General features: G+C 44.0%; 1 protein-coding gene across 1 annotated transcript in view; it reads left to right on the top strand.

The window, feature by feature from the left end:
* Positions 1 to 21,402, top strand: part of LOC126439053 (fibrillin-2-like) — a 194,513-nt gene that overhangs the window by 100,798 nt on the left and 72,313 nt on the right. The window contains exons 10-11 of the mRNA XM_050090553.1: positions 17,382 to 17,521; positions 17,681 to 17,786. Of these exons, the coding sequence (XP_049946510.1) occupies positions 17,382 to 17,521; positions 17,681 to 17,786 (246 nt within the window). The remainder of the gene's footprint in view (positions 1 to 17,381; positions 17,522 to 17,680; positions 17,787 to 21,402) is intronic.

The following is a 21,402-nucleotide window of genomic DNA, read 5'->3' as shown; positions in this document are numbered from 1 at the left end:
TTTCATTCTCCCCCCCCCCCCCTTCCGCATCAAACAAGTTTCTGACGTGTATCTCCATAACGGATAAAGTCTCTGAGCACTATGGGACTTAACATCTGAGGTCATCAGTACCCTACAACATAGAACTACATAAGCGTAACTAACATAAGGGCATCACACACATCCATGCCCGAGGCATGGTTCCAGACTGAAGCGCCTAGAACCACTCGGCCACAACGATCGGCAAAGGATAAAGACTTTTTAAACTGTGGAGATGGTTCTTCTAGATAAATGCCTGAACAATGATTATTAAAATTTGAGCAATTTTCTGCGGTTGTTTGTTATTCAGATTTCGCCTCATACCTGATTTTAAGTGAAGAGGTAGGGTAAATTTGAACCTCTGTACCTTGGAAACGGATAAAGATACAATCAAAAGTTTCAAGATTATTTGAGACCGGGATCTTAGAAACATATCGTAAAACATTCAGCCATTTGCTGTGAATAGCCGCCTTGGAATCCGCGTCCGGGTTTTGGTCTGCTGGTGACGACGAACATATAATAGTAGAAAATCTTTGTGGGGTTTTCCGAGGAACTGCCAACGAGCTAATGGTGCCGCCATAAGTGCCATCAAGCCCACCACAGATCACATCAAATGCAAAAAGAACCAACCGATTTGCTCTATTTGCCTAATCAGGGGGAAGTGTATAATATTCATACTTCGGCCCTTTTTTGTAGGATAGTAACACTAAGACGATCCTTCTTTTTAATATACAAATGGTCTCTAGGCCAAGAGCTATCCAAAACTCTTGACTCTGCCTGTTTATCACCAAAAGAACACAAATTACGAAATGAAACTAAACTCCCCGAACAGGCCATGAAGGCCCAAGGCTACCGACTCACCACAGTGTCATTCCCAGCCAACAGGCGTCACTGGAAGCAGATCTGGAGGAGCATGTGTTCATCACACCGCACTTGTGGCCATATGTCAGTTTACGAGACCGGAGCCGCTACTTCCCAATCAAGTAGTTCCTCAGTTTGCCTCACAAGGGCTGAGTGCACCCTGCTTGCCAACAGCGCTCGGCAAATTGGATGATCACCCATCGAAGCTCCAGCCTAGCTCGACAGCGCTTAGCTTCGGTGATCTGAAGGCTGACGGGAACCGGTGTTACGATTGCGGCAAGGCCGTTGGCACACTAGGTATGAGCACCATAAACTTCCTTTTTATACAAGGCGTTTTGGAACTGTCTCATGCGTATCTATACACTGAGTGGTCGTTCTGCCCCCCCCCCCCCCCCATTATTTTTAGATGGACTTCAGTATGATATCCACATAACGTGTGGGGGAGCGGAAGCAGCTGATAAAGCCTTTCTTTACCGTTCCTTTTCCCAATAACTCCAAGGAATAAGGAGCAAGGAAATATCAAATGAGATCCATCATGAGTGATTTGACGAGGAGCCTGTACCCAACTGGGGCTGAATCAAGACTAAATGTTCGTTACTGTCTATTCAATGGGATACTGTGATTTGTATAAATATATGGATTTCTAACAAGCTGCAGCAGCCATACATCTAATAGATCCACCAAGAGGCTTCAAGAAAGCACAAGAAAGAGGGTGAGCACTTACCTTGGGTAGTTTGTCTGGATTCTCAGCCAAACCCCGTTTGTGTTGGGTCTTTATACATTTGACGAAGGTACTACCAGTACAGATCTTGATTTTGGCCAACAAAGTATACCACGACAACACGTTGTCCCCAAGAGCCCGGGTCACCGAATCCACGAACATCAAGATGCTCACAAATAGCAGTAAGAGCAATGACACAAAATAGTCTCACGATCGTCTACTGCTTTCATTTTTTAGTATTTTACATACGCAGAAAGTAAATAAATGAAGGTAGATACTTGGATCCGTTCAATTATTATATGGAATGGGCAAGGCGGCAAGTATTCGAACAACTTACATTAAGTTACGTATTGCATGTGTCCGCTGTTTTGCAAGCAAGGTCTACTGTGTTACTTGTGCAATTAATATTTCGTATAGTGACAGAAATGGAAAGTGTTACACCATAAAACACCACCTCATACCAATCGCGCCGTGTGGAAAGATCATCACAATCGTTTATTACATAAAGAAAATTACATTTCATTCTTACCTAACCTCGAAAACGAACATAAGAATGAGATGTTAAAAGCCAACTGTTGTCTTCAGAAATCTCAAACTTAGCAGCCTAAACTAGTATCATTTTCAAGTTGTTTACAGCCATTTCCCTGCAAGCCCACGTAAATATGCATCGGTCTGTTATTTATGTGACGACAATAGGTAACCCTTACAAGCGCAACGGAAAACAGACGGGAGCAAATGATTGATAGTGACAATGATTATTTCGTCCTATAAAAAAATAAATCAGATAGGGATGTGCAAGTAGTGTTATGGAAGATTATCTTATAGGAAATGGTCCGCACCATGCGCATGTTTGGACAGTCTGTATACTTTATAACAACTCTGAGAATTGTGTGCCAGACTGAGACTCGAACCCGGGACCTTTGCCTTTCCCGGGCAAGTGCTCTACCATCTGAGCTACTCAAGCACGGCTCGCGCCCCGTCCTCACAGCTTTACTTCTGCCAGTATCTCGTCTCCTACCTTCCAAACTTTACAGAAGCTCTCCTCCGAACCTTGCAGAACTAGCACTCCTGAAAGAAAGGATATTGCGGAGACATGGCTTAGCCACAGCCTGGGGAATATTTCCAGAATGAGATTTTCACTCTGTAGCGGAGTGTGCGTTGATATGAAACTTCCTGGCGGATTAAAACTGCGTGCCAGACCGAGACTCGAACTCGGGATCTTTGCCTTTCGCGGGCAAGTGCTCTACCATCTGAGCTACCCAAGCACGACTCACGCCCCATCCAAGATAGGAGACGATGTTCTGGCAGAAGTAAAGCTGTGAGGACGGGGCGTGACTCGTGGTTGGTAGCTCAGTTGGTAGAGCACTTGCCCGCGAAAGGCAAAGGTCCCGAGTTCGAGTCTCGGTCCGGCACACAGTTTTAATCTGCCAGGAAGTTTCATATCAGCGCACACTCCGCTGCAGAGTGAAAATTTTATTCTGGGAACTCTGAAAATTACTTACGTATACCACTTATAATCGTTTAATACAAAACGATCTTGTTCAAGCGCATTTGATGCGAGGTGGACTGTAGGGAGTGCTGGGTCAGGTGCTTCATTTTACATCAGTCTCCTGTATGATTGCTACCTGAAAACGTGGGAAGTCACGTATATACAGGCTGTTAGAGGTGTAAGTGCAAATATTGTCATCATTGGTACCTTAATGTACCCACTTCAGTGCGTTAGTTGTTTTTTGTCTGCGTCTAGCACTCTTCCCGCAAACTCGTCACATAAATTACTACCTTATGTATTCTACACGGTCGTAACTGTGCCACTAAGTGGACTACGCTTGTCAGTATAGACTAAATGTTCTGCATCCACGCCTCCACGCTTCAACACCTGACCTGATTCCAGGGCGAATTAACCGTTAACGGCTTAGTCTTGTCACATGTACTTGGAGGTACTAACCAACCTAAAAAGACACTACTCCTAATAGCTGTAATTAATAGTCTGCAGCCCCTTGGCCTAGCCGCTCGGTCAGGGCGCCTTGTCACGGTTCGCGCGTCTCCCCCCGTCAGAGGTTCGAGTCCTCCCTTGGGCAGGGGTGCGTCTGTTGCCCTTAGCGTAAGGTAGTTTAAGTTAGATTAAGTAGTGAGTAAGTACAGGGACCGATGACCTCAGCAGTTTGTCCCCGTTGAACCGTAACACTAAATTTGTCTGCAGATGAAGTAAATATTAATGTAATGTTGTTCAGTACACTTTCCTCTGTCGCTAATAAAAATATCTGCTCTTTTACCCTTAAAACCCTGAATAACAATACTCGTAGTGACGGGGAATGTGCAAAATATTTGCGAGTGGCAGTCGAGCTAAACAGGGTATGGGCTCACGATATGGCCTGTTACGTATGTGATCCTACATGAGCATTTGGTTGATTGAAACGTAGGAAGTGTCGGAAAAACAGTTATATGGATATTAGGTTGACCAATAGTTTACTCCTTTTACAGCGTAAGCAGAATTACATTTAAGATCATTGAGAAACAACGAAATACAAACTAAACTGAAAAAAATAAAAATAGATCACTTTACAGAATAAATAAATAAGGCTGTCTGAAGGTCTGACTGATTTGTTACCGAATGAGAGTGGGTTTAGTAACCAGTATGAACATGGATGCCGATAGAAAGCATAGATATCCAGTTCCAGGTAAGCACATGACTCAAACCCATTCAAAAGAGTTAAGTTTCGTTTCCAGTTGAGTGCCAAAGAAAAGTTATAGAAATTGTAGATTTACCGTAAGTAACTGCGACATCGGAAAATAATTTCGAGCTGCATAAGTGCAGCCGACTATGCTTGCAGGGCGATACTAAAGCAAGTAACGACCTCACCAACCGACTTTCAGCAACATAGAGTGAACTCAGCACAGCGACTGGCAACAGACGACCATATCATCCTGCCAGAACCAAGACGAAAACAAGAGTATGAGAATCACAAAACTGCAGCAAAAGCGAACATTTGTTGCAAATTGATTGGCCGCCGCAACCAAAGAGCCTCTAGTGGGTCATGTCGATACATCCATATATAAAATGCGTTTTTCTTTGGATATGACATGGTAGTTTCGCGTTAATGTGTCAATGAAACGAGACTAGAAGCGCAATCATTTCACTGACCCCAGATCGACACAGTAAACTGCTTGCATATGGAATCCTGAATAAATTATTGCCTTTTCTGAAACATGTGGTGCGTCAGTTCATGAAGATTGATGACTGGCGGCCAGTATGAAAATATGTCCTTCCATCGCATCCCCGACACTCTTTACCTGTGACAAACAAGGAGACTGGCCAAGCCAGTTAAGAATCCACGCAATCCTCAAAGTGTCTGTGGTGTCATTTGATACTCTTATCATCCTGGGAATTACAATAGGGTTTACCATCCCTGCCACGTTCTGGCGAGCATTCAGCATCCTTTCAACAATAGTCAAATCATTCCTGTTGTCATATTCCACAACTCGCTACACTATGATTCCTGTTGGAAAGCTAAGGGTCTCAACAATCGATACATCTTATGACCTTTCACCAGATATTCAACGCACAAGATGGCATCGATCTGACCGCCACAAAAAGAAGCGAGACTCGGCGCTGAAGACCATAGAATGCCACTTGATGACCAAATCAGCTCTGGGTCTACATCACGATTGTCTCTGTTGTTTGTGGCGTGGTGTCAGCAGTAAACAATGGTTAGCAACTCGGAATCTCAACCTAGCTTCCGGTGATATTTTCACGACGGTCCGAATTTTAGTTGTTTTGATCCGTCTATTCGTCTTGGCCAGTCGAGTGACTCTACGAACTTCACGCTATGTAGTGCCTTCGGAACTTTCCGTGTCCACTCCTCTTATCGCACTGTTATGCTGGGTCCATATCGTCGCTATTCCCCCTGCTGTCATAACATTACAGCCAATTATCTATGAGTTCTTTCGGCATGATGTCCCTCAAAGCTTCGACCTTTCTCCGAAAGAAGCTGCAGCCGCCACGTGCACGATCTCTACGCATGCTGTGCTGCTGCCCCCACCTAAAAAATTCGAGTAACGTTTGACGCACCTAGCAACCGTCATGCAGTCACACCCTTCTTGATCTCCAGAAATGGCGTATCTGAGTACTGCAAATAAGCTCGCATAAGAATGAAATTTTAATCAACATATCCGACAAGGACGGATATACTGGTGTGACGTCTTGATAGTGGCCGTTCAGAGTTAAAAAAAATGGCTCTGAGCACTATGGGACTCAACTGCTGAGGTCATTAGTCCCCTAGAACTTAGAACTAGTTAAACCTAACTAACCTAAGGACATCACGAACATCCATGCCCGAGGCAGGATTCGAACCTGCGACCGTAGCGGTCTTGCGGTTCCAGACTGAAGCGCCTTTAACCGCACGGCCACTTCGGCCGGCGTTCAGAGTTAGTTAGTTATATGTTCCATGGACCATTTCTACATTTCTTTTATCGATGTGATGCATAACGAGTCAGTTTACAGGATATGTACGCATGGTTAGTGTTAACATCAATGAATATATTGTTTAGTCGTACTCATGCTGCTACAGTGTTTTTTTCTGGCTACTAGCTTGTAAGTAGAAATTCATCAATGGAATAGAAGGAGTAGTTCGCTACCTGTCGGACGTTTAATGTTTTCGGGCAAATAATAAAAAAAAAAAAATTGTGTTGCTGCCTACTGAACTTCTTTCTGAGCCATTGACAGCTTTAATAGAGCGGAATAGAGGCCATTTTTCTCTCTAGTGTCGTAGGTATGGATATATCTGTCCATTACTCTCCGAACATTCTCAACTGGGGAGAGTGCGGTGATCTTGTTGGGCAAGGTAGGGTTTTTCAAGCACGAAGATGAGGTGTAGAAACGCTCACCTTGTGTGACCGGGCATTATCTTGCAGTAGTGTAAGCCCAGCATGGCTTTCCATGAAGGGCAGCAAAACGGGGCGTAAAATATAGTCGACGTACCGCTGTGCTGTAACGGTGCCGCGGATTACAACCAAAATCGACCATCAATGACAAGAACAAGCACCTCAGACCATCACTCCTGTCTGCCCAGCTGTATGGCGGGCAGCAGTTAGTCTGGTATTCCACCACACTTTGGGGCTGCTACAGACATGTCTTCGGCCTGGAATCTCATTGACTGGAGTAGAATTATCTTCTTTGATGAGTCCCATTGCGAAATAAATTCAGACGACCAGCGAAGGCGTGGGGATACCAACCTGACAGTCGCCCGCCATACAGCTTGACAGCCGGGTGTGATGGTCTGGGATACTATTTCATCTCTTAGCAGGACCCCTTGGTTTCATCCGCAGCACCCTTGCAGCACGGCGGTACATGGATGAAAATCTGCACCTTGTTTCGTTGCTTTTCCACGGCAAGACATCCTGGACCTACATTTGAGCCCAAACACAGAGTGTGTTTCTACTGCTTGTCATCATGCTTTCCAATCCTACCTTGGCCAGCAAGTTCGCTGGAACTTGCCCCAGTTTAGAACGTTTGGAGCATAACGGGCAGGGCACTCCCCCCCAGTCGGGATTTTATGATCTAACACGTCAATTGGACATAATTTGTCACAGTATCCCTCAGGTTGATATCCCACAAATCTATCAGTCACTGACAAACCAAAAGTTGTTTTCATAAGTGCCAGAGGGTTACCAACGTGTTATTAACTTTCCCAATATGTGAAGCTCTTCCTCTTGAATAAATTAACCAATTGTTCTGAAATTGTAATCTTTGCTTGTCTGTACACGTACATCACAACCACCGATTTTCGTCCCATTCGGGTGCTTCCTTCATGGTGTATCCTTTCTTCTTTCTCACAGGGCACATCAACATGCGAAATTTTGAAATTTGTAGTAGATATTTATACGGAGTTAACGGTGAAATATGGAAAAAAGCTCATACTTGCAGTTTTCTCGCAACCAACCTACGTGCCATGTATGTATGTGTTGCGTTTATGGAGCGTGATAGCAAATCTCCCATGGCTGTGAGCTTTGTATGTAGTTTTATTTTTTTACTTTCTTCTTGTAATAGTGGACTGCATAGTCAGTGATAGTATGAGATGGAGACAGATTTCTGAATAATGGAATTCTATGTAGCAAGATAGTGCTTTCTTTAAAAAATGAGCTTCAGCGCCCCCACAATGTATCTTGCACACAGCAAGAGTGTACTTTGTTTTAAAATGTCTTTCACACATAGGAGTGAACTAGACCTGCTATCTACCACTGTGCAATAATGAATCACCCTCAGTATCCCACAGGTGTTCTGCACATCTTGCCGCTATTGTGACATCTACTAAAAATAATTCATGGTGCCAGGTGCAGGCGTGTAACAGGACGTACTTCCTGGATTGTGACATCATAATTCCACAATCCTGAATTGTGCCATTTTGATCTTTTGGGAACCAGTTAGTGTAATTACTAAGCTCAAGTTTTCAATACGGTGTTTTGGACTGCTATCATCATGACCCTTAGGCCTTGAGGACATATGCGTTAGTTCTGGCATCTTGATTTGTAATCTCATGTCTATGCAATCTGAATCGCCATCCTTAATTGTGAATTAGTACTGGTCAGTATTCTGGTGAAATCTGGCAACTATGCAGGCTGCATCCATTACCACTGCCAATAAGACAACAGTCCATATCACATTTTGTATTTTCTGTCATTTATGTGTAACGTAATTTGCCTAGAGAGGTGGAGGGGAAAGGGAGGGGGAGAAGGCAGGACTAGGCAATAAATCATTCTGGCAAAAATGCAGACTGTGCCAGAACACATGAAAGCTTCATACTGTCCTCCACCACCTGAATACATACACCCCACACATTAAGAGGCAGATTCATCTGAAATTTGGGTTTTGCAGTCAGGCATTTCCCACCATGACTAACATGTCACCAAATACCTCCGAAATATCTAATTGTTTAATTCATCTCTTCGTTTTCTTAAAATGGCACACCATATTCAGATTCATACGACGTCAGAGTGACACTTAGCAATAATTATCACTGATCCCGGCGGAGGTTCGAGCCCTCGCTCGGGCATGGAAGTGTGTGTTTGACCTTAGGATAATTTAGGTTAAGTAGTGTGTAAGCTTAGGGACTGATAACCTTAGCAGTTAAGTCCCATAAGATTTCACACACATTTGATTTGAATAATTATCATTTTGTCTGGCATAAAAAAATTCTGATAAACGCAAAAGCATTTGATGTCTTCCTTTTACATATCTGAATGTGCCTGTTCTCCACAATCATATTCTCCATAATTACAATTAAATTGGAACTGTCACATGCTTAATGTTGAGGCAAAGCGAAACAAAGACTGCAATTTATTGGCCTAATCCTTAGGAAATGCAGCAGGACTACTAATGAGACCACCTACACTACGCTTATCCGTCCTCTTCTGGAGTGTTGCTGCACGATGTGGGATCTGCATCAGATCGGATTGACGGAGATCCCGTGCACTACTTGAGAGTGGAATGTTAGAGAAATTGCTTGAAGGTGGTTCGATGAACCCTCTGGCAGGCACATAGTGGTGGATTGCAGAGGAGTCGTGTAGAGATAGATGTAGATCAGACTCAAAACATCAGTTTACTACTTTTTCACTCTATTCTTAGATCTGAAACTTGTGCACCATTATTCTGTTGTTCACCTCTTTCATCAGATGGACAACAATTTTCTCTAATGATACTCTCTGCAGTTAAATTAATGTCCAGTTACATCAATTTGATCACCAGTCAATAGACTGCACGTGCCTTTTGCGGCACAGACATTCAGGAAAAGAGTCAATGACATTCTACAAGATACTAACAGGGATATGGAGCCATGCTGAATCCAGTGCCGTGGCTAGCTAATCTAAATTTGTCGGTTGAGAATTCATGGCGCGAACAGCTCGATAGAGTTGGTCCTTCAGATTCTCAACTGGGTGTAAATTTTGGAAATTTGGCAGATGGGTGAGTGCAGTAAACTTATGCTGGTGTTCTTCGTACCATTCACATACATTGCATGCTGTGCGACAAGTTGCATTGTTCCGATGGTAGACAGTGTCATGCTGAGGAAAAAACAAACTGCATGTAGGGGTGGACGCGAGCTCCAACGAAAGATGCATACATGTGTTCACCCAGTGTTGCTTATAGAATGACGATATCACCTAGGAAAATCCACAAAAACATTTTCTAGAACATAACGGTCCCTCCTCCGGCCTGAACGCTTCCGACGATTGTTGCATGGTGTTTGCCCCTGTCGGATGGAGCATAAAACGTGATTAATCTGTTAAGGCCGACTATCGCCGTTCACTGGACACCCACTTGCCGTACTGACATCCAAATTCCAGCCTTCGTCGTCGATGAACAACAGTCAGTAAGGGTGCATGAAACAGGTGGCATCTGCGGAGGCCTATGCGCAGCGCGGCCGCTATGACCGAGTGGTTCTCGGCGCTTCAGTCCGGAACCGCGCTGCTGCAACGGTCGCAGGTTCGAATCCTGCCTCGGGCATGGATGTGTGTGATGTCCTAAGGTTAGTTAGGTTTACGTAGTTCGAAGTTCTAGGGGACTAATGACCTCATATGTTAAGTGCCATAGTGCTTAGAGCCGTTTGAACCCATGCGCAGCGGTATTCTCTGAACGGTCATTGAGGGGACACTGTTGACAGCCCCTTTGTTTAACTGGGCGGCCAGTTTCTGACGTCGTATGAATCACACGTCTATTCTCCTGTACACATCTCCGCTGCCATCGCTGACCCCTCTCATCGATGGCCCGTGGAGCACCACAGTTACCTTGGCGCCAGTTTTGAATAATGCTAGTTTACCACGCTCAGTGTACTTTAACAACGCCGTCAGGCAAATAGTTTACAAAATTAGCCATTTCTAATATGCTTCCACCCTAGTATCTGAATTAGATCGTATTCGACGATCCTTCCTCTCGCAGTCATCATTCGTCTGACTGTTTTGATGCGGCCCACAACCAATTCCTCTCCTGTATAAATCTCTTCATCTCAGAGTATCACGTGCAACCTACGTCCTCAATTGTTTGCTGGATGTATTCCAATCTCTGTATTTCGCTACAGATTTTGTCCTCTGCTGGCTGGCTGGCTCTGAGCACTATGGGACTTAACATCTCAGGTCATCAGTCCCCTAGAACTTAGAACTACTTAAACCTAACTAACCTAAGGACATCACACACATCCATGCCCGAGACAGGATTCGAACCTGCGACCGTAGCGGTCGCGCGGTTCCAGACTGAAGCGCCTAGAACCGCTCGGCCACCAGCGGCCGGCATTTTGTTCTCTACAGCTCCCTCTATCACCATGGAAGTCATTCCCTGATGTCTTAATAGATGCCCTATCATCTTGTCGCTTCTCCTTGTCAGTGTTCTCCACGTATTCCTGTCCTCCCCAATTCTGCACAGAAACTCCTATATATTCCGACCGTATCAGTCCACCTAATTTTCAACTTTCATCTGTAGCAGCACATCTCAAATGCTTCGATTCTCTTGTTATACGGTTTTCCCACAGTCCGTGTTTCACTACCTTACAACGATGTGCTCCAAACGCACTGTCTCAGGAATTTCTTCTTCAAATTAAGGCCTATGTTTGATACTAGTAGACTTCTCATGGTCAGAAATGCCCTTTTTGGCAGTGCTAATCTGCTTTTGATGTCCTCCTTGCTCCGTCCGTCATTAATTATTTTGCTGCCTAGGTCGTAGAATTCCTTAACTACATCTCCTTTGTGACCATCAATCCTGATGATAAGTTTCTCGCTGTTCTCATTTCTGCTAGTTCTCATTACTTCTGTCTTCCTTCCATTTGCTCTCAATCCATATTGTGCATTCATTAGACTGTTTATTCCCTTCAGCAGATCATCTTCTCTTTCAGTTAGTATAACCGTGTCATCAGCGAATCGTATCATCGATACCCTTTCACATTGAATTTTAATTCCACTTTTGAACCTTTCTTTTATTTCCATTATTGCTTCTCAGATGTTCAGATGGAAAGTAGGGGCGAAAGTCTTCATCGGCTGTCTTACATCCTTTTTAATCAGAGCACTTCGTTCCTGGTAGTCCACTCGCTTGGCTCATTTACATATTGTGTATTACCCGTCTCCTTAATGTCCCGTCTTCTTAATGCTTACTACAATTTTTCTCAGAATTTCGAACATCTTGCACCATTCTACACTGTCGAACGCTTTTTCCAGGCTACAGATCCTATGAACGTGTCTAGATTTTTCTTTAGTCTTGCTTGCATTATCAACGGCAACGTCAGAATTGCCTCTCTAGTTCCTCTTTCTTTCCTAAGCCAAACTTATCGTCCTCCAACACATCCACAATTTTCCTCCATTCTTTTGTATATTATTCTTGTCAGCAACTTGGATCCACGAGCTGTTAAGCTAACTGTCCGATAATTCTCGCACTTGTAAGCTCTTTCAGTCTTCGATGATATTCTTCGGACAGTCAGATGGTATGTCACCAGACACATTCGTACATTCTAAAACACCAACCTGAGTAGTAGTTATGTAGCCACTTCGCCCTATGATTTTAGAAATTATGATGGAACATTATCTATCCCTTCTGCCTTATTTGATCTTAAATCCTCCAAATCTCTCTTAAATTCTGATTTTAATACTGGATCCCCTATCTCTTCTAAATGGACTCCTGTTTCTTTTATATTATATTAGACAAATCTTCCTCCTCATAGAGGCCTTCAACCTATTGTTTCCACATACGTGCTCTTTCCTCTGCATTTAACAGTGGAATTTCAAAAATTGTTCAAATGGCCCTGAGCACTATGGGACTCTACCGCTGAAGTCATAAGTCCCCTAGAACTTAGAACTACTTAAACCTAACTAACCTAAGGACATCACACAAATCCATACCCGAGGCAGGATTCGAACCTGCGACCGTAGCGGTCGCGCGGTTCCAGACTGCAGCGCCTAGAACCGCTCGGCCACTTCGGCCGGCAGTGGAATTTCCATTGCACTCTTAATGTTACTACCTTTGCTTTTAATTTCACCGAAGGTTGTTTTGACTTTCTGATATACTGAGTCAGGCTTTCCGACAATCATCTCTTTTACGATTTCTTCACATTTTTCATGCAATCATTTCTTCTTAGCTTTCTGGCACTTCCTATTTATTTAACTCCCCAGCGACATGTATTTCTGTATTCCTGAATTTCCCTGAACATTTTTGTACTTTTATCGACGAATTGATGTATTTTTCTGTTATGCATGGTATCTGCGCAATCGCCGTCTTTGTATTTATGTTTCTTTTTCCAACTTCAGTGACTGCCCTTTTTAGAGATGTCAATTCGTCTTCAACTGTACTGCCTACTTAGCTATTCCTTATTGCTGTATCTACAGTCTTAGAGAACTTCAGGCGTATCTCATCATTCCTTAATATTTCCGTATCCCTCTTCTTTGTGTATTAATTCTTGCTGACTAATCTCTCGAACTTCAACCCACTTTTCATCACTACTACATTGTGATCCGAATCTATATCTGCTCCTGGGTACATCTTACAATTCAATAACTGTTTTCCAAATCTCTGTCTGATTATTACGTAATCTAACTGAAATCTTCCAGTATCACCCAGTCTTTTCGAAGTGTACCTCCTCCTCTGGTGATTCTTGAACAGTGTGTTCACTATTACTAGCTGAAATTTTTTACAGAACTCAATCAGTCCTTCTCCCTCATTCCTTGTCCTAAGCCCATATTATTCTCCAACTTCTTCTTCTACTCCTTCCCTACCATCGAATTCCAGTCCTCCATGACTATTAGATTTTCAACTCCCTTTACGTACGGTATTACCCATTCAGTGTCCTCATATACTTCCTCTATCTCTTCATCGCCAGCTTGCGTCGTTGGCATGTATACCTGATCTATCGTTGTCGGTGTTGGTTTGCTGTAGATTCTGTTAAGAACAACCCTATCACTTAACTGTTCACAGTAACTCACTGTGTGCCCTGTCTTCTTATTCATAACGAATCCTACTCCCGTTATATAATTTTTTTCTGCTGTTAATATTACCCTATATTCGTCTGACAAAAAATCCTTTTCTTCTTTCCATTTCACTTCACTGACAACTACTGTATCTAGACTGAGCCTTTGGATTTCCCTTCTCAGATTTTCTTCCTTCCCCTACCACGTTCAAACTTCTGACACTACACGCTCCGACATAGGCATATACACTGCCGGGAGAAAACAGTATACCCCTTTAGAAGATTCACTCAAGGTTTATTATTGTAACAGGGCATATGGAAGACTTGAAATGATTACATTTACAGATCAGTTGCACAAACAGCTCTGAAATTCCAGATATCGACCCATGCTGAAACATCAATGTTAGTGCTTGGAGAAGCCTCCACGGTCAGCTATGTAGGCGCTGAATCTGGCAGCCAGACGATTTTACAGATGGCGAGTACAGTTGTGGGTTATATTGAGCCACGCCTTTTCTCCCTCTTCCCGTAGTTTTGTAAAACTTCTTGGCTGATGAGTCGCACGAGTCACTTCTCGTTCCATCATATCCCACAGGTCCTCAATTGGAGACAAATCCGGAGATGGTGCTGGCCAGGGAAGTTGCTTGCACCTCTTGTACAGCACGTTGAGTTTCACGTGAATTGTGTGGGCGAGCATTACACTTTTGGAATAGCACAACAGCTTCTTGTGGAAAGAAGTGCAAACGTATGCGTCTAACAACATTCTGCACATACCGAGTGCAAGATAGCGCTCCCTGCAGGAATACCAAACGTGAAAGAGAGTTGTAGTTTATCGCACCCCAGACCATAAAGCCTGGAGTGGGGCCAGTGGGTGTTCGATCAGTGCATTCTACGAGACAATGCTCACTAGGTCGAAGTCGTATGCGCAAACGCCCATCAATTGCGTGCAGGCGGGATCTGCTTTCATCGCCGAATACCACAGCGCTCCATTCAATCTTTCAAACGATCCTCCTACGTCACCAGTCGAGGCGTATGGCGTGAGTGGAAGACGGGCTAGAGATGTGCGTGCCTGTAGTCCCCCTGCTAATAACACGTTTAGGCTCACAAGTCCTCTTACCTGTGCTGTGGTAGCTGTACGGTCTGCCACTGCTGCCCTTAATACACTACTGGCCATTAAAATTGCTACACCAAGAAGAAATGCGGATAATAAACGGGTATTCATTGCACAAATATATTATACTAGAACTAGGATGTGATTACATTTTCATGCAATTTGGCTGCATAGATCCTAAGAAACCAGTACCCAGAACAACCACCTCTGGCCGTAATAACGGCCTTGATACCCCCGGGCATTGAATCAAACAGAGCTTGGATGACGTGTGCAGCTTCAACACGATACCACAGTTCATCAAGAGTAGTGACTGGCGTATTGTGACGAGCCAGTTGCTCGGCCACCATTGACGAGAAATTTTCAATTGGTTAGAGATCTGGAGAATGTGCTGGCCAGGGCAGAAGTCGAACATTTTCTGCATCCAGAACCGCCCGTACAGGACCTGCAACATGCGGTCGTGCATTATCCTGCTGAAATGTAGGGTTTTGCAGGGATCGATTGGAGGGTAGAGCCACGGGCCGTAACACATCTGAAATGTAACGTCCACCGTTCAAAGTGCCGTCAGTGTGGACAATAGGTGACCGAGACGTGTAACCAATGGTACCCCATACCATCACGCCGGGTGATACGCCAGTATGGCGATGACGAATACACGCTTCCAATGTGCGATCACCGCGATGTCGCCAAACACGGATGCGACCATCATGATGCTGTAAACAGAACCTGGATTCATCCGAAAAAATGACGTTTTGCCATTCGTGCACCCAGGTTCGTCGTTGAGTACACCATTGCAGACGCTCCTGTCTGTGATGCAGCGTCAAGGGTAACCGCAGCCTTGGTCTCCGAGCTGATAGTCCATTCTGCTGCAAACGTCGTCGAACTGTTCGTGCAGATTGTTGTTGTCTTGCAAACGTCCCCATCTGTTGACCCAGGGATCGAGACGTGGCTGCACGATTCGTTATAGCCAAGCGGATAAGATGCCTGTCATGTCGACTGCTAGTGATACGAGGCCGTAGGGATCCAGCACGGCGTTCCGTATTACCCTCCTGAACCCACCGATTCCATATTCTGCTAACGGTCATTGGATCTCGACCAACACGAGCAGCAATGTCGCGATACGATAAACCGCAAACGCGATAGGCTACAATCCGACCTTTATCAAAGTCGGAAACGTGATGGTACTCATTTCTCCTCCTTACACGAGGCATCACAACGTTTCACCAGGCAACGCCGGTCAACTGCTGTTTGTGTATGAGAAATCGGTTGGAAACTTTCCTAATGTCAGCACGTTGTAGGTGTCGCCACCGGCGCCAACCTTGTGTGAATGCTCTGAAAAGCTAATCATTTGCATGTCACAGCATCTTCTTCCTGTCGGTTTAATTTCACGTCTGTACCACGTCATCTTCGTGGTGAAGCAATTTTAATGGCTAGTAGTGTAATACGATTATCCTGACGGGCGACTTAGGCTGCGTGGACGTCCAGAAGATTATCAACGGGTGCGAGAATGTTCACGTGACCACTGATACCAGCATCATTGCACAGCTGACACGGCACGTCCAACTTGGGCAGGAATTCCTCCAAATGGCCATTCCGCCACTCGGAAGACCACAGTATGACCCCTTTCAGTCGGGCTCATTTGGCTGTAGGAGGCACGAGTGCTTCTCCGTGGTGTGGTTTCCTGGTTGCCGCTCACGTTTACACCACACCGAACTTTCTGGCTGAGAACATTTCCTGTTAAAAGGTAGACAACGATGGCTCCCTGGTAGCTATACCACTACGCTGTCTGTTGGCGGACGACGTTGAAACCATTATCAGTAAATGTACTATCCCCCAGGTGGCATATGCCGTCATCGGGTCGAAATTGAGTTGTCTCTTCAGGTGTAGTAATTTCTTTCCCGGCAGTGTAGTTTTTCGCTGGCTAGTAATGCAGGAGGTGCCCCCCCGTTTAGCCGAGCGCTCTAACGCACGGCTTTCCGGAGTGAGAAGGAGCGCCTGGTCCCCGGCACGAATCCGCCCGGCGGACCTGTGTCGAGGTCCGGTGAGCCGGCCAGTCTGTGGATGGTTTTTAGGGGGTTTTCCATCTGTCTCAGCGAATGCGGGCTGGTTCCCCTTATTCCGCCTCACCTACACTATGTCGGCGATTGATGCGCAAACGAAGTTCTCGACGTACGCGTACACCACCGTTACTCTACCACGCAAACATAGGGATTACACTCCTCTGGTTTGAGACGTTCCCTGGGGGGGTCCACCGGGGGCCGAACCGCGCAATAACGCTGGGTTCGGTGTGGGGAGGCGGAGGTCTGAAGTGGACTGTGGTAGTCGTCGTCGGGTTGTGGACCACTGCGGCTCCGGCGGGGACGCAGCCTCTCCGTCGTTTCTAGGTACCCGGTTAACATACAATACATACAATACAATACAATGCATGAGGTCTTTGTGACTTTTCATCTAGGTGGGAAGTCCTCACCAATGTCTATAACACATCACATCTGTTGTGGCAAACTTAGGGAAAATATTCTATTCGTGTGTGGGCTTCTCCTTTAAAGAAAGGAGACACTGACTGCACTACATTCTACTAATTTTCAGTGTTTCCTAGTATCTCATTACACGATTTTTGATTCGTTTCCTCATTTTTGTTTTGATCTTCATCAGGTATAGCAATGCCTTTAGTCTGAAATGTTTCATAATTTAGACAAAGGACAACGTTGGAAGATTGAAACAATCTTCTTTTTATCACTCGCAGGTCTGACGGTCGCACTTGCGAAGATGTGGATGAGTGCCTGTCCTCGAATCACGGGTGCCAGCAGCTGTGCGTCAACACTCTGGGGTCCTTCACCTGTGCTTGCAAGACCGGCTTCCGGCAACGTGGAGACGCCTGTGTTGGTCAGACTCGCACTCCTTGGCATCTTGCAATGCGTCTTTTCTCTTTGATCTTCTAAGTTCATTTTCAATCGATATGACTAAGTAATACACATTTGTTTTGTTGCTGGACTGGACGATACGCTATTAGAAAAGTTATGCCGTATGTGACTGTTGTTTCAGACGTGGACGAGTGCGAGATCAACAACGGTGGGTGCAGCTACTTGTGTGTGAATTCTCCGGGTTCCTTCCACTGCGTCTGCCCCAAGGGCTTCAGACCTAGTGCTAGGTGAGTCAACGAATATCTGTATTTCTGGCAAATCTTCCTTGCTACTGAAATATATTTCGTGTTGCACTATTACATTTTTTGGCTTTCATTCACTGAGAAAAGTATTTTTCCATGCCAGAAATGTTGTGGTGTTGAAATGCAGCTCTCTGATTCCATAACATCGACTTAAATGTGGATAATACTTTTTTCGTTTAAAACAGTGGGTCACTGCCACTACATAGTGTCATTCCAAAAGTTTATGTGCCTTTAGCTAAATAAAAATTTGTACTGGCCTATAAAAAAAATAGACGAACAACCACACGTAATACTATACCACATAGAGAAGCCAGTGATTCCAGTGAAATATCTAGGGCAACATTTCAAAAGTTAAGATTTTTTGACAGTCCCTGATGTTTAGTATTCAAACGAGAACTTATAAGTAGCTCTAAATGAATCAGTATACCTATGAAAAGTGTAAGCTACTATGTGGACCGTGCTCGACTCGTAGATAATGTTTGTAGCGGAAATCTACTTAACACGATAAATGATTATCAAATAGGTGAATAATCATGGTTTTACAAATGTGAAAATGTTGGTCAAATTTTGTGAATATCATGAACCAAATTGAAAAATAAATGAGTATTACTTTATCCCACCCATCGGGATAGATCATATCACGAATCAGTAACATACAATATAACAGCATAAAACACCAGGGTACGGGTGCACTGGACAATAGTGATCCATTCGAAATGACCCCCAGGCAGTAGAGATTAAGAACAAAATGATAAATCATTTCATGCATACGGACACATTTCTGTGATGCCTCTGGTATTGGCGTATGGCGTATGGCGTAAGCGTTACAGATTGGCCTGTTTCGAAGAACGAATTTCAATACTCTTTGTGAATTGGAGTTTCTAAAGTCGTTGAAGAAAATAGTAAACAATGAGAAAGTCACCGGAAATGGAAACTAAAACTCTTGTCCTCAGAGTACTTATTAAAGTAACAGAGTGTGAAGGCTTCTTTTTCTCCTGGTACGACTGGCGACACGTAACATCTTAGACAGTTTCCACTCGCGCTAACAATTACTTTTCGTTTTGGTCTGTGCTCTTCATAAGGTGTATATCTTACAGATAACAACTTGTAGCGTAGCAGTCCATTTATTTTCATTCACTTAATTTTAAATTCCATGCTAAAATAAATGTTGTAATCATTCAGATCCTTTCAGATGACAAATCACAGTCATCTAATTTGTTTGATGTAACCATTGAATGTGTAACGACGAAGGTAGTCTCGTAATTAATTTAATGTAACAATGAGTTCTTATTGTACAATTGTTAACTGTAGGAACAACACATCAGTTGCTGAATCAACAATATTTTTATTGCTGACATGACCAATTTATGATAAAATAAGTTGTATCATCTGGTGTAAACTGCAAGGATCAAAAGAATATGTATGAAAACGAGGGCATGAAATCCTCAATAAATGGATAATATAAGGGATAAACAACTATACGCACGTACGAACACCTAAACGAGTCATTAAAAAAGATGGTTCAAATGGCTCTGAGCTCTATGGGACTTAACATATGAGGTCATCAGTCCCCTAGAACTTAGAACTACTTAAACTTAGCTAACCTATGGACATCACACACATCCATGCCCGAGGCAGGGTTCGAACCTGCGACCGAAACTGGGCAAGAAAAAAAAATACTTTGCAATATTTATTGAACGCCCCTCGTATCAAATGCTTTTGTATTTTAGATTCTCGTCTTTTGTCAGATAAGTTGCCATTACTCGACAGATTTTAATCAGTAGATTCATACTGGGTTTGGTAAACGTATAAGGGAAGTATACGAAATTATTGTCACCTGTCCCCCTACTTTATGTCGCGGCGCTTCAATGTTGTGGTGGCATTATGTGTAGCGACAGTGAACCTATGGTACAGCATTCATCCTCTACATCGCAGCCTTCATTATCGATGGACATGTGGGAAATAAATCGAGTGATCAGTTATATACTCGCTGACTCTGAAGGGTCAAACACCCTGAAAATCCACTTTGTCCTTCGAAGTATCGTTGAGTTGTACGGTTACGCAATGCCAAGTTGTTTGAACACCCTGAGAGATGTCGTCACTATTTCGCAAATAGCAGATAACTGGTTAAGTGCACCGAAATGGAAAAAAAGAACGTTGTGGTTCTGAGTACAAAATGTGTTTAAGGGCCGGGCGGAGTGGCCGAGCGGTTCTAGGCGCTAGAGTCTGGAACCGCGCGACCGCTACGGTCGTAGGTTCGAATCCTGCCTCGGGCATGGATGTGTGTGATGTCCTTAGGTTAGTTAGGTTTAAGAAGTCTAAGTTCTAGGGGACTGATGACCTTAGCAGTTAAGTCCCATAGTACTCAGAGCCATTTGAACCATTTTTGTGTTTAAGGGAATATGGCGGGGCTAAATTTCTTATAAAAATACACTCAAACGGGCTTTCCGAACTGTACTACCGGCCGCAATTGATCCACAGTATTGCAGTGAATATCTCCAAACACAAGCACCCTCGTTCACATACTTAAATGATTTGTCAGACCACAAATTTGTTTCCTAACCGTCAGTGATCCAGTTGATGGGCTCGTTACACTTGACAGATGACTGCGTTAATGTATCCGCGTGTACTGTGGGTCAAACAGTGGACGTCTCCTGCAAGAGCACATTTTCCATATTAAGCAGCCCATAGTTAATAATGATATTTTGCCAGATTTACTGTTATAATGATTACCCACGACCGCCACTGCTTTGCGCTGCCTCTCTGAGCGACTGAACTATTTGAACGTTTTACGTTTGCTACGACGGTAACTATTTCTATCTGCAACTCAGTACCTTAACTAGTACAACTTTCAAATATTTCACAAATGAAGTCGTTTGGGAGGCTTCAACCTCACGGATCCCCATCACTGCATTTTTATAGCGCAGCACTGAAACCTTTTTTTACACAGGGTGATCCAAAAGTCCATTAACATTTGAAAATTCAGTACTTCGACGTAATACTGTAGGTAGAGAGGTAAAATTTGACACGTGGTAGAAAGGACATGGAGTTTTATTGAAACCAAAAAATAGTGCAGGAAGTGACCAACAGATGCATTTCATATGATACAAAAGCAATAATTAGCATAGCAATTGATTTTTAGCGAAGACAGTGTTCTATATAGAAAATGATCAACATTAGCTGTAGTTAAGAGACAGCAGATCAGTAGGTATGGTGAGAAACTGTCATCGGATGCTGTCTTTTAGAATCCCTAATGTGGTCTGACGATCGCAGTAGACTTGCAACTTCAGGTAATCTCACAACCAAAAATAACACTAACAACACGGATTGAGGTGTGGGGGCTAGGAAGGCCTAGCGTGAGGGACGTGGCGGCTCAGCACCCAATCCTCACCAAACGATGTACGCTTTAGATCCTGCCGGGTTAGGGATGACGTGACTCCCTGTCTCACTACAGTTCCTTTTACACACGACTCTCACGCGACGTCACTGGCGTGTTGCTGTTCAGAGCCATCTGCTGGCACTCTGTTTTGCACTAGTTTTCGGTTTCATTGAAGCCCCATGTTATTTCAGGAATGTAATCAATTTTTACCTCTCTACCCGC

Source organism: Schistocerca serialis, chromosome 1 (assembly GCF_023864345.2).
Source record: "Schistocerca serialis cubense isolate TAMUIC-IGC-003099 chromosome 1, iqSchSeri2.2, whole genome shotgun sequence".
Taxonomy (NCBI): domain Eukaryota; kingdom Metazoa; phylum Arthropoda; class Insecta; order Orthoptera; family Acrididae; genus Schistocerca; species Schistocerca serialis.
The sequence above is the reverse complement of the archived record's forward strand: the minus strand, read 5'-3'. Positions and strand labels throughout refer to the sequence as shown.